The following is a 14,950-nucleotide window of genomic DNA, read 5'->3' as shown; positions in this document are numbered from 1 at the left end:
AGATTTACTCTGTATCTAACCCCGTGCTGTACCTGTCCTGGGAGTGTTTGATGGGGACAGTGTAGAGGGAGATTTACTCTGTATCTAACCCCGTGCTGTACCTGTCCTGGGAGTGTTTGATGGGGACAGTGTAGAGGGAGCTTTACTCTGTATCTAACCCCGTGCTGTACCTGTCCTGGGAGTGTTTGATGGGGACAGTGTAGAGGGAGATTTACTCTGTATCTAACCCCGTGCTGTACCTGTCCTGGGAGTGTTTGATGGGGACGGTGTACAGGGAGCTTTACTCTGTATCTAACACCATGCTGTTCCTATCCTGGGAGTGTTTGATGGGGACAGTGTAGAGGAGATTTACTCTGTATCTAACCCCGTGCTGTACCTGTCCTGGGAGTGTTTGATGGGGACAGTGTAGAGGGAGCTTTACTCTGTATCTAACCCCGTGCTGTACCTGTCCTGGGAGTGTTTGATGGGGACAGTGTAGAGAGAGCTTTACTCTGTATCTAACCCCGTGCTGTACCTGTCCTGGGAGTGTTTGATGGGGACAGTGTAGAGGGAGATTTACTCTGTATCTAACCCCGTGCTGTACCTGTCCTGGGAGTGTTTGATGGGGACAGTGTAGAGGAGCTTTACTCTGTATCTAACCCCGCTGTACCTGTCCTGGGAGTGTTTGATGGGACAGTGTAGAGGGAGCTTTACTCTGTATCTAACCCCGTGCTGTACCTGTCCTGGGAGTGTTTGATGGGGACAGTGTAGAGGGAGATTTACTCTGTATCTAACCCCGTGCTGTACCTGTCCTGGGAGTGTTTGATGGGGACAGTGTAGAGGGAGCTTTACTCTGTATCTAACCCCGTGCTGTACCTGTCCTGGGAGTGTTTGATGGGGACAGTGTAGAGGGAGCTTTACTCTGTATCTAACCCCGTGCTGTACCTGTCCTGGGAGTGTTTGATGGGGACAGTGTAGAGGTAGCTTTACTCTGTATCTAACCCCGTGCTGTACCTGTCCTGGGAGTGTTTGATGGGGACAGTGTAGAGGGAGTTTACTCTGTATCTAACCCCGTGCTGTACCTGTCCTGGGAGTGTTTGATGGGGACAGTGTAGAGGAGTTTACTCTGTATCTAACCCCGTGCTGTACCTGTCCTGGGAGTGTTTGATGGGGACAGTGTAGAGGAGCTTTACTCTGTATCTAACCCCCTGCTGTACCTGTCCTGGGAGTGTTTGATGGGGACAGTGCAGAGGGTTTACTCTGTATCTAACCCCGTGCTGTACCTGTCCTGGGAGTGTTTGATGGGACAGTGTAGAGGAGTTTACTCTGTATCTAACCCCGTGCTGTACCTGTCCTGGGAGTGTTTGATGGGGACAGTGTAGAGGGAGCTTTACTCTGTATCTAACCCCGTGCTGTACCTGTCCTGGGAGTGTTTGATGGGGACAGTGTAGAGAGAGCTTTACTCTGTATCTAACCCCGTGCTGTACCTGTCCTGGGAGTGTTTGATGGGGACGGTGTAGAGGAGCTTTACTCTGTATCTAACCCCGTGCTGTACCTGTCCTGGAGTGTTTGATGGGACAGTGTAGAGGGAGCTTACTCTGTATCTAACCCCGTGCTGTACCGTCCTGGAGTGTTTGATGGGGACAGTGTAGAGGGTTTACTCTGTATCTAACCCCGTGCTGTACCTGTCCTGGGAGTGTTTGATGGGGACAGTGTAGAGGAGCTTTACTCTGTCTAACCCCGTGCTGTACCTGTCCTGGAGTGTTTGATGGGACTGTAGAGGGAGATTTACCCTGTATCTAACCCTGTGCTGTATCCAGACTGAGTGGAACCTTATAGCACTAACATAACCAACAGAGCAACACAGTATCTGTCCTGCAAATGAAAGCTGCTTTTAGTGAAGTGCTCTAATGATGTACAATCAGTCAGTGATCCTATATATTTCATGAATTATAGACTAGCGTTTACTCCATCCGACATTTTCTCAGGGACCGCATTCATATCCTTCATTAACAAATGCATTAAATGTTCTATGATTTCCATCACTACACTGGCCACATCCGAGGAAGGGCTGAGGCCTATCGCATTGAAGTGGGGCCTTATCAACGGCCAACTGAGGCCTGAAACACAAGGCCGGAGGAATAACACAAAAACTGAGGAACTGAACTTTGACGTGTCTGTTATATTTAAATCCATTTTAATTTGTAAATTATTTATTGACTCACTACACTTTGAAATGTCACACTACAGCAAGCCTTCGGCCTTTCACTGAGTTAAAGGGGCCATGCACTCAGCCACCCCTCCCCCCCCTTTAATTTTTTGTAGTTATTCCAATTGAGGCTCTAGTTGTCTGTTCATGCCTAATGGAGACTTTTCTTTTTTGTATGTGCCTGTATATTTCAGTATAACTCCTTTTAACCCCAATTCGTGTTGTCTCATTCTGATTTTATGCTGGACCAGCTGCACCTCAGCCTCCAACTGAGAGCCAGAGGCTTCAGACTAGGCCTAGGACTAGGCCGAGAACTGACAAGCCGCTGGTTTCTTCCTGGGTGTTGGTGATGTCATTGTGTGGTGGGGTGGGGGGAATGCATGTGTGTTTGAGTATGTGTACGAATGAGTGTGTGTGTATAAAGTGTGTGTGAGAGTGTGTGTGTGTCTGAGTATGAGTGCGTGTGAGTGTGTGTTTGAGTGTGTGTGTGTGTGTGTGCATATGTGTGTGTGTCATTGAGTAAGTGCGTGTGTGAGTGCGAGTGTGTGTAAGTGTATGTAGGCAAGTGTGTTAGTGTCTGTGAGAGAGTGTGTGAATGTGTCTGTGAGAGAGTGTGTGTCTGTGAGAGAGTGTGTGTCTGTGTGAGAGAGTGTGTCTGTGAATATGTCTGTGTGAGATAGTGTGTTTGTGTGAGAGAGTGTGTGTGTGTCTGTGTGTGTGTCTGAGTGTGTGTCTGTGTGTGTGTGTGTGTCTGAGAATGTGTCTGAGAGTGTGTGTGTCTGAGAGTGTGTGTGGCTGTGTGTGAGTGTGTGTGTGTGAGAGACTGTTTGTGTGTGTGTGTCTGAGAGTGTGTGTGTCCGTGTGTGTGTGTCTGTGTGTGTGTCTGAGAGTGTGTCTGTGTGAGAGTGTGTGTGTGTCTGAGTGTGTGTGTGTGTGTCTGAGAGTGTCTGTGTGTGAGTGTGTGTGTGTCTGAGAGTGTGTCCGTGTGTGATGTGTGTGTGTCTGAGAGTGTGTCTGTGTGAGGGTGTGTGTGTGTGTCTGAGAGTGTGTGTGTGTGTCTGAGAGTGTCTGTGTGTGAGTGTGTGTGTGTCTGAGAGTGTGTCCGTGTGTGAGTGTGTGTGTGTCTGAGAGTGTGTCTGTTGAGAGTGTGTGTGTGTGTCTGTGAGTGTCTGTGTGAGAGAGTGTGTGTGTCTGTGTGAGAGAGTGTGTGTGTGTGTGTCTGTGAGTGTCTGTGTGAGAGAGTGTGTGTGTGTCTGTGTCTGTGTCTGTGTGTGAGTGTATGAGAGATTGTGTGAGTGTGTGTGTGTCTGAGAGTATGTCTGTGAGCGAGTGTGTGCATGTCTGTGCGTGAGTGTGCGCTGATGATGGTGGGGATGGGGCAGTTGACCGAGGGATTGCATCTCCAATGAGCCCCCAAATCCCTGTCCAGTCTCCCAGCAGAAGCAGTGTCCATGCTGCCAGCTCCCACTGACCGGCTGGATTGACCACATGGCCTCCAATATCCCTGCCATTGGCCAGGCCAATCCTTGCCTACTCCCCTATGGCCAATCAGAAAGCCCTGAGTCCATACATTCCCCAGGTGACAACTCATCAAGTCAAGTGGCCACTATCCATCAGGAGTATTTGATCTACAGTGTGGGAGTTTTACTCTGTATCTAACCCCGTGCTGTACCTGTCCTGGAGTGTTTGATGGGACAGTGTAGAGGGAGATTTACTCTGTATCTAACCCCGTGCTGTACCTGTCCTGGAGTGTTTGATGGGGACAGTGTAGAGGGAGATTTACTCTGTATCTAACCCCGTGCTGTACCTGTCCTGGGAGTGTTTGATGGGGACAGTGTAGAGGGAGCTTTACTCTGTATCTAACCCCGTGCTGTACCTGTCCTGGGAGTGTTTGATGGGGACAGTGTAGAGGGAGCTTTACTCTGTATCTAATCCCGTGCTGTACCTGTCCTGGGAGTGTTTGATGGGGACAGTGTAGAGGAAGCTTTACTCTGTACCTAACCTCGTGCTGTACAATGGGAATATTTAAATAGGAAACAGATAACTGGAATCTAATCAAGGGTTCAGGGTTTTATATATAGAATAACAGAAACCCGGGAGTGAATTACAGACTGGAATCTAATCGAGGGTTCGAGGTGGGTTTATATATGGAATAATACATACCCGGGAGTGAGTTACAGACTGGAATCTAATCGAGTGGTTCGGGGGTTTATATATAGAATAATAGATACCCGGGAGTGAATTACAGACTGGTATCTAATCGAGTGGTTAAGGGAGTTTATATATAGAAGAATAGATACCCGGGAGAGAGGTACAGACTGGAATCTAATCGAGGGGTTCAGGGTGCTATATATATAGAATAACAGACACCCAGGAGTGAGTTACAGACTGGAATCCAATCGAGGGTTTGTGGGGGTTTATCTCATATCACTCTTTGTTCAGATAGTCCTGTCACGAGGTCCTCTGGAATCACTGACTTCTGTATAAATGATATTGAACAAACGCGACTGTGCGACACATTGGGAGAGTGTTGTCTACCCTGGGAGAGTGTTGTCTACCCTGGGAGAGTGTTGTCTACCCTGGGAAGCTGTTTGGGACACCTTCCTGAGCAGCATCATGTTTCCACTAGCCCTGGTACTTTAAAGGATCCATACACCCATTTCCGATCCCTCTAGGATTCCCAGCATCATTTTGTAATAGTCTGTGAAACTTGGTAGAACGCTGACTGGAACGCTCACACTGCTGTGTTTTGTTATGATGTGTGTCACTACTCTCTCTGTCTCTTTAATCAGCCTTTGCAGAGAATGGGCCATTCAGCCCATCGAGCCTGTGCTGGCCCTTTGAATAGATCTTTCAATCAGTCCCCACTCCCCTCCACACATCACCCCCCCCCGCAAAAAAAACCTGCAAATTTCTCCTTTTCGAGTATTTATCCGATTCCCCCCTTTTGAAAGTTCCTATTGAATCTGCTTCCACCGCCCTTTCAGGCAGCGCCTTCCAGATCACAACAACTCGCTGTGTAAAAAAAACATTCTCCTCATCTCCCCCTCTGGCTCTATTACCGATTCTCTTCAATCTGTGTCCCTCTGGTTACTGACCCTCCTGCCGCTGGAAACACTTTCTCCTTATTCACTCTATCCAAACCCTTCCTGATGTTGAACGCCTCGATTCTGACTCCTGGGGGTGTCTCAAAGAAGGCCCCAGAGCTTGAAATGTGCAAAGAGTCGTTTGTGTTTATACCCCCCCCCCCCCCAGTGTTTGTCAACACACTCAAGCTGCTTCACAGGAACATCAATCAGACAGAATCTGACCGCCCCCCCCCCACCCCACTGAGCCTGTACGTAGAGATTAGGGACAGGGGAGTGAAAACTCTGTCAGAGAGGTCAGTTTTAAGGAGTGTCTTAAAGGGGATGAGAGAGGGGCGGAGAGGGAAAGAGATGGAGGAAGGGGCGGAGAGGGAGAGAGAGAATGGGAGAGTGGGGAAGAGAGGGAGGGAGAGCGTGGGAGGGAGGGAGAGAGGGAGGAAGGGGCAGAGAGGGAGAGAGATGGAGAGGGAGGGAGAGGAAGGGAGAGAGAGAATGGGAGAGAGAGAGAGAGAGGGGAAGGAGGGAGAGAGAGAGGGAAGAGAGGGAGCGAGAGGGAGGGAGGGGAAGAGGGAAGGGAGGGAGAGAGAGAGGGGAAGAGAGGGAGGGAGGGGAAGAGAGAGGGAGAGGGAGAGAGGGGAAGAGAGGGAGGAAGAGGGAGAGGGACGGAGAGGGAGGAGAAAGAGAGGTGGGCAGATGGGGAGAGAGAGAGATGGAGAGGGAAGGAGAGAGAGGAGGGAGGGAGAGAGAGAGAGGGGGGAGAGAGAGAGGGGAGAGAGAGTGGGAGAGAGAGAGAGAGATTAGGAGGGAATTCCAGATGGAGAAAATGCCCTTGCATGGTCTCTAGTGCCTGTCACGGCCTGCAGACATGCTGCAGTGGATGAAGGACTGAAACATTCCCCCTGTTATACTGAGGGAGGCAGAGCAAGATCCCAACAAACAGCATCCACCAGGTCATTATGCAGTGAGATTCCGCGAGGGAGGAATGTTGGTTCCCAGGACATCAGGGGATGACCTTCACACCCCCCGCCCCATCCACCCACCCCCACCCACCCCGCCCCCCCCCAGTCCCACCCCCCAACCCCACCCCCAACCCCAACCCCAACCCCACACCCCACTCCCCACTCCCAACCCCCCCATCCCCAGCTCTCTCCCGGAGCCAGAGTGAAAACGGGAATGACGGTAAGAGCTGGGAGGTGGTTGGAAAGTGGCGACTCAACTCCGGGATGATCCCAGCTTCGACCGGGAGACGCGAGCGTCACCGAGCATTCCCGTCCCGGGAATCCAAGTCGGCAGGTCCTCGGAGAAGCAGGCTTCGAGGGAAGCGGGTTTTCCAGGCCCCAGGCCCCAGGCCCTAGGCCCTAGGCCGGGACAAGGAGAGGAGGGAGGAAGCTGTTTTTACACACAGAGGAATTTCCGATTGAGGGATCGGATTCTGGCGGGTGGGGGGTGGGGGGTGGGGGGTGGGGGGGTGGTTGAAGCAGATGTGGAAATTGGGGTGGTGGGGGGGGGCAGGGCGGTGTCAACGTTCAACTAGACGGGCCGATGGAGAGAGAGAGACGGAAGTGAGGGGGAATCGGGGAGGGGGGGGGTGGGGAAGAGGGTCAGTCCGGATGTTTGCCTCTTCCATTGCCCCTGCCAACCTGAGGAACGTTATCCCCTCACCAGGCCAGAGCTGTGTGTCCATGTTGCGGCAGCGCTGTGCGCCTCACGGTTCATGTAGCAGAGCAAAGGGAGGGGCAGGGAGAGCGAGGAAGATCAACGGGTTAGCGATGCTGACAATCACAGAATGAGAACAAGAAGGGGACCGTGAGACTGAGCGAGAGTGTGCAGGCCCGAGACCTGGAGTCCCTCGCTCTCATCGCCTTGGGAGATGGAGAGAGGCCGTGAATTCGGGGGGGGGGGGGTGTCAAAGAGGGGACGGTTAAAGGAAGTTCATCAGGTTGCAGGAACATGTAGCAGATCCCATGGATGAGGCCCTGGATCCTGAATACTGAGGGGTGAACACGGACAGTGCATGTGGGGATAGGGGGCTGGATAGATTTTGAATGAGCTTGCTTGTGGATGAGCTAAAAGAATACAATACACAAGGACATAACTTAATCAGAACCCAATAATAATGTCACAGCCTTGTAGCGGACTCCCTCCCATCCGAAAATAGCCTTGCAATGTGCTCCCATCCATCTGTAACATGCTCCCATCCGTCTGTAACACGCTCCCATCCGTCTGTGACACGCTCCCAATCCGTCTGTAACACGCTCCCATCCAATTGCTCCTCGTTTCTATGTTTCTAATTATAACATGCTCCCATCCACCTGTAACACACTTCCATGCATTGTAACACACTAATGTCCATTTGTAACAAACTAATATCCACTTGCAACACAGTCCCATCCATTTAACACATTCCTATCCATCTGAAAATACTACTGCAACACACTCATGCATCTGAAAATAGTCTAACATACTGCCATTCATCTGAAAATAGTCATGTAACACACTCCCATCCAATTGTAACACACTCCTACTATCTGAAAATGGTCTTGTAACACATTCCCATCCATCCGAAAATAGTCTCGTAACAAACTCCTATCCATCTGAAAATAGTCTCGTAATACACTCCTATCCATCTGAAAATTGTCTTGTAACAAACTCCTATCTATCTGAAAATAGTCTCGTAATACACTCCTATCCATCTGAAAATTGTCTTGTAACAAACTCCTATCTATCTGAAAATAGTCTCGTAATACACTCCTATCCATCTGAAAATTGTCTTGTAACAAACTCCTATCCATCTGAAAATAGGCTTGTAACATACTCCTATCCATCTGAAAATAGTCTCATAACAAACTCCTAACCATCTGAAAATAGTCTTGTAACACATTCCCATCCATCTGAAAATAGTCTCGTAACAAACTCCTATCCATCTGAAAATAGTCTCGTAATACACTCCTATCCATCTGAAAATTGTCTTGTAACAAACTCCTATCCATCTGAAAATAAGCTTGTAACAAACTCCTATCTATCTGAAAATAGTCTTGTAATACACTCCCATCCATCTGAGATTAGCCTTGTAACACACTTATCCATCTGAAAATAGGCTTGTAACATACTCCTATCCATCTGAAAATAGTCTCATAACGAACTTCTAACCATCTGAAAATAGGCTTGTAACAAACTCCTATCCATCTGAAAATAGGCTTGTAATACACTCCCATCCATCTGAGATTAGTCTTGTAACACACTTATCCATCTGAAAATAGTCTTGTAACATACTCCTAACCATCTGAAAATTGTCTTGTAACAAACTCCTATCTAGCTGAAAATAGTCTTGTAATGCACTCCTATCCATCTGAGATTAGTCTTGTAACACACTTATCCATCTGAAAATAGTCTTGTAACAAATTCCTATCCATCATAAAATAGTCTTGTAACAAAATCCTATCCACCTGAAAATAGTCTTGTAACATACTCCTATCCATCTGAAAATAGTCTTGTAACATACTCCCATCCATCTGAAAATAGTCTCATAACAAACTCCTAACTATCTGAAAATAGGCTTGTAACAAACTCCCCTATCCATCTGAAAATAGTCTCGTAATACACTCCTTTCTATCTGAAAATAGGCTTGTAACAAACTCCTATCCATCTGAAAATAGTCTTGTAATACACTCCTTTCTATCTAAAAATGTCTTGTAACATACTCCTATCCATCTGAAAGTTGTCTTTTAATACACTCCTATCCATCTGAAAATGATCTCGTAACAAACTCCTATCCATCTGAAAATAGGCTTGTAACAAACTCCTATCCATCTGAAGATAATCTTGTGATGGACTCCTGCCCATCAGTTTCTGCACAGCCTCAACCTCGCTAGTTAAGAGTTGCCTATTTCTTTGGTAAGTATGGTTTAGTTAGTCGACATTGGGCATGGAGGCGGACTAACTAACAGTGAAGATGACATAGGGCTTACAATGAAGAGATGTCTGAATTGATAAGGCAGCAAACAGCAGAATGTGTTGCACTTGTGTGGGGTTTTTTGAACTTATTAACCCAATGGGAGACTGCCTCAGCTAGCCCCGCCCTCTCCCTAACTCTTAAAGGACAGGGTGACCCTGTCCACCCCAGCCCCCTCTGCCAATCTCTGGAATATATCAGGACATGACCCCTTTGTGACTAGTGATACTGCCTGCACAGAACAGCCAGGCAGGGGAGGTGAGGGGCTTTTTGTGGAGAGTGAGCAACTGTCCAATTGGTGGCATCAAGGGATGGCCATATCTGCTTGGTGTTATCTGAGGCAAAAAATAAAAGCAAATATTCAATAAAGCATATTTACAAAATGGTGTGGCTGTTCCATGGAGCACAGGTTTAACTGGGAGGGAGATGTTCATCTCTGCGCGTGGGTGATGGCTGGAGAGGGGGGAAGGGAGGGAGCAAGTGAATATACACACACTCACACTCTCTCACACACACACACACTCACACATTCTCACACACACACACACACATTCTCCTCACACACTCACACCATTCTCACACACACACATTCTCACACACACACACATTCTCTCACACACACACACTCACACATTCTCACACACACACACTCACACATTCTCACACACACACACATTCTCTCACACACTCACACATTCTCACACACACACACTCACACACACACTCACACATTCTCTCACACACTCACACATTCTCTCACACACTCACACATTCTCTCTCACACACACACTCACACATTCTCACACACACACACACTCACACATTCTCACACACACTCCACTCACACATTCTCACACACACACATTCTCTCACACACACACACACTCACACATTCTCTCACAAACACACACACACATTCTCACACACACACACACTCACACATTCTCTCACAAACACACACACACACATTCTCACACACACACTCACACATTCTCACACACACACACACACACACATTCTCTCACACACACACATTCTCTCACACACACACATTCTCTCACACACACACATTCTCTCACACATACACACACACTCACACATTCTCTCACACACACACTCACACTCACACATTCTCTCACACACACACTCCACAACTTCTCACACAACACACACACTCACACATTCTCTCACACACTACACACTTCCACACCCACACAATCTCACACACATCCACACACACTCACACATTCTCTCACACACACACTCACACATTCTCACAACACAACACACTCACACATTCTCACACACACACACACATTCTCTCACACATACACACACACACTCACACATTCTCTCACGCACACACTCACACACACACTCACACACACACTCACACATTCTCTCACACACACACTCACACATTCTCTCACACACACACTCACACACACACACACTCACACTCAGCCTCACACACACACATTCTCACACACACACACTCACACTCAGCCTCACACACACACACTCACATTCTCACACACACACATTCTCACACACACACACCATTCTCTCCACACACACACACACACACACACATTCTCTCACACACACACACACACACATTTCTCTCACACACACACACACATTCTCTCACACACATTCTCACACACACACTCACATTCTCACACACACATTCTCACACGCACACACACTCACACATTCTCTCTCACACACACACACACACACATTCTCACACACACTCAAACATTCTCACACACACTCGCAATCTCTCTCACACACATACTCCCACATTCTCTCTCACACACACACTCACACATTCTCACACACATTCTCACACACACACACTCACAATCTTTCACACACACACATCACACACTCTCACTCACATACACACACTCGCAATCTCTCACACACACACTCACACATTCTCTCTCACACACACACACACTCACACATTCTCACATACACTCACACGTTCTCACACAAACACACTTGCAATCTCACACACACACACACATTCTCACATACACTCACATTCTCTCACACACACACACATACACACACTCGCAATCTCTCACACACACTCACACATTCTCTCACACAAACACACACTCATACATTCTCACATACACTCACACGTTCTCACACAAACACACTCGCATCTCACACATCACACACACATTCTCACTCACACACACTCACACGTTATCACACACACTCAACATTCTCACACACACGCACACACACACACACTCGCAATCTCTCACACACACACACATTCTCACACACACACACACACACACACTCGCAATCTACTCACACACACACACATCGCAACTCTCACACACACACTCACAATCTCTCACACACACACACATTCTCACACACACACACACGCAATCACAAACACACATTCTCACACACATTCATTTCTCTCTCACACACACACTCTCCACAATCTCACACACACACACACTCGCAATCACAAACACACACACATTCTCACACACACATGCTCAACACATCTCACACACACCACACACTCAACACATTCTCACACACACACACACACACTCAACACATTCTCACCACACACACATTCTCTCACACACACACACTCACACATTCTCTCACACACACATTCTCTCACACACACACACTCACATTCTCACACACACACATTCTCTCACACACACACATTCTCACGCACACAACACTCACATTCTCTCACAACGTTCTCACTCACACACACATTCTCTCACACACGCTCGCAATCTCACACACACATTCTCTCACCACATATTCTCACACACACACTCGCACATTCTCACTCACGTACACACACACACACACTCGCACATTCTCACACACTCACACTCGCACATTCTCACACACTCACACTCGCACATTCTCACACACACTCACACCGCACATTCTCACACACACTCACTCGCACATTCTCTCACACATACACTCGCACATTCTCACACACACACACTCGCACATTCACACACACACTCGCACATTCACACACACACTCGCACATTCTCACACACACACTCGCACATTCTCACACACACACTCGCACATTCTCACACACACACTCGCACATTCTCACACACACACACTCAACCTCGCACATTCTCACACACACACTCGCACAATCTCACACACAACACTCTCAGATTCTCACACACCACACACTCGCAATCACAAACACACACACATTCTCACACACACACCACTCACATTCTCTCTCTCACACACTCTCAGTCACACTCGCTGTCTCCCCCCACACACCCACCTCACTCCCTCTCACACTCCATTTCCCAAACACACACTGACTCACGCACAACATACTCACATTTGTCCAAACAAACCCACTCTACTCAACTTCCCAGTGCTAGTCTTTGTCTATCATCAGCTGTTTTCCAGCCCTCCATCCCAACACTCTCCTTTACAGTGTCCCATCACCTTCCATTCATCAGCAATTCAACACTCCACAGTGATAGAGACTGGGAGTATCACAGAGTGGGGGAACCTGAAACTGTTTCACCTAAGGGTTTAATCCAAAAGTAATGGGAAGGACCGTTCAATGAAATGGCAGCTTTACTCTGTATCTAACCCCGGAGCTGTACCTGTCCTGGGAGTTTGATGGGACAGTGTAGAGGAGCTTTACTCTGTATCTAACCCCGTGCTGTACCTGTCCTGGGAGTGTTTGATGGGGACAGTGAGAGAGAGTTTTACTCTGTATCTAACCCCGTTGGGGGGGGGGGCTTTTGTACCTGTCCTGGTGAGTGTTTGATGGGGACGGTGTAGAGAGATTTACTCTGTATCTAACCCCGTGCTGTAACCTGTCCTGGGAGTGTTTGATGGGGACGGTGTAGAGGGATTTTTACTCTGTATCTAACCCCGTGCTGTACCTGTCCATGGAGTGTTTGATGGGACAGTGTAGAGGAAGCTTTACTCTGTATCTAACCCCGTGCTGTACCTGTCCTGAGAGTGTTTTGATGGGGACAGTGTAGAGGAAGCTTTATTACTCTGTATCTAACCCCGTGCTGTACCTGTCCTGGAGTGTTTGATGGGGACAGTGTAGAGGAGGGTTTACATCTGTATCTAACCCCGTGCTGTACCTGTCCTGGGAGTGTTTGATGGGGACAGTGTAGAGGAGCTTTACTCTTATCTAACCCCGTGCTGTACCTGTCCTGGGAGTGTTTGATGGGGACAGTGTAGAGAGAAGCTTTACTCTGTATCTAACCCCGTGCTGTACCTGTCCTGGGAGTGTTTGATGGGACAGTGTAGAGGGAGCTTTACACTGTATCTAACCCCGTGCTGTAACCTGTCCCTGGGAGTGTTTTGATGGGACAGTGTAGAGGGAGCTTTACTCTGTATCAAAACCCCGTGCAGTACCTGTCCTGGGAGTGTTTGAAGGGACAGTGTAAGAGGAGCTTTACTCTGTATCTAACCCCGTGCTGTACCTGTCCTGGGAGGTTTGATGGGGACAGTGTAGAGGGATCTTTACTCTGTATCTAACCCCGTGCTGTACCTGTCCTGGGAGTGTTTGATGGGGACAGTGTAGAGGATCTTTACTCTGTATCTAACCCTGTGCTGTCCCTGTCCTGGGGGTGTTTGATGGGGACAGTGTAGAGGGATCTTTACTCTGTATCTAACCCCGTGCTGTACCTGTCCTGGGAGTGTTTGATGGGACAGTGTAGAGGAGCTTTACTCTGTATCTACCCCCGTGCTGTTACCTGGTCCTGGGAGTGTTTGATGGGCCCAGTGTAGAGGGAGTTTATCTGTATCTAGACCCTCGTGCATGTACCCTGTCCCTGGGAGTGTTTGAATGGGGACGTGTTAGAGAATGAGCTATACTCTGTATCTCACCCCAGCACCGTGAGTGGGACCTGTCCATGGAGTGTTTGATGGGGACAGTGTAGAGGAATGCTTTACTCAGTAGCTAACCCCCGTGAGTGTACCTGTCCTGGGAGTGTTTGATGGGTACAGGTTAGAGAAGGAGAATTTGAGAACTTGAGCTAACCCCGATGCTGTACCTGTCCTGGGGAGTGGTTTTATGGACAGTGTAGAGAAGCTGTACTCTGTATCTAAACCCCGTGCTGTACTTGTCCCTGGGAGTGTTTGATGGGACAGTGTAGATGAGTTTACTCTGTATCAACCCCGTGCTGTACCTGTCCTGGGAGTGTTTGATGGGGACAGTTAGAGGAGCTTTACTCGTATCTAACCCGTGCTGTACCTGTCCTGGGAGTGTTTGATGGGGACAGTGTTAAGGGAGATTTACTCTGTATCTAACCCCGTGCTGTATACCTGTCCTGGGAGTGTTCGATGGGGACAGTGTAGAGGGGAGCTTTACTCTGTATCACACCCCGTGCTGTACCTTCCTGGGAGTGTTTGTGGGACGGTGAGAGTAGAGGGAGCTTTACTCTGTATCTAACCCCGTGCTGTACCTGTCCTGGAGTGTTTGATGGGGACAGTGTAGAGGGAGGTTTTAACTCTGTATCAAACCCCGTGCTGTACCTGTCCTGGAGTAGTGTTTGATGGGGACAGTGTAGAGGGAGATTTACTCTGTACTAACCCCCGTGCGGTACCTGTCCTGGGAGTGTTTGATGGGGACAGTGTAGAGGGATGTTTACTCTGTATCTAACCCCGTGCTGTACCTGTCCTGGGAGTGTTGATGGACAGTGTAGAGGG

General features: G+C 48.4%; 1 protein-coding gene across 1 annotated transcript in view; it reads left to right on the top strand.

Annotated features, from left to right (window-relative positions):
• Positions 1–2,011: 2,011 nt before the first annotated feature.
• Positions 2,012–14,950, top strand: part of LOC121274738 (sodium/calcium exchanger 1-like) — a 40,149-nt gene continuing 27,210 nt past the window's right edge. The window contains exon 1 of the mRNA XM_041182079.1: positions 2,012–2,183. Within this exon, the coding sequence (XP_041038013.1) occupies positions 2,012–2,183 (172 nt within the window). The remainder of the gene's footprint in view (positions 2,184–14,950) is intronic.

Source organism: Carcharodon carcharias (assembly GCF_017639515.1).
Source record: "Carcharodon carcharias isolate sCarCar2 chromosome 37 unlocalized genomic scaffold, sCarCar2.pri SUPER_37_unloc_3, whole genome shotgun sequence".
In the NCBI taxonomy this organism is placed as follows: domain Eukaryota; kingdom Metazoa; phylum Chordata; class Chondrichthyes; order Lamniformes; family Lamnidae; genus Carcharodon; species Carcharodon carcharias.
This window is presented reverse-complemented; position numbering and strand designations above follow the sequence as displayed.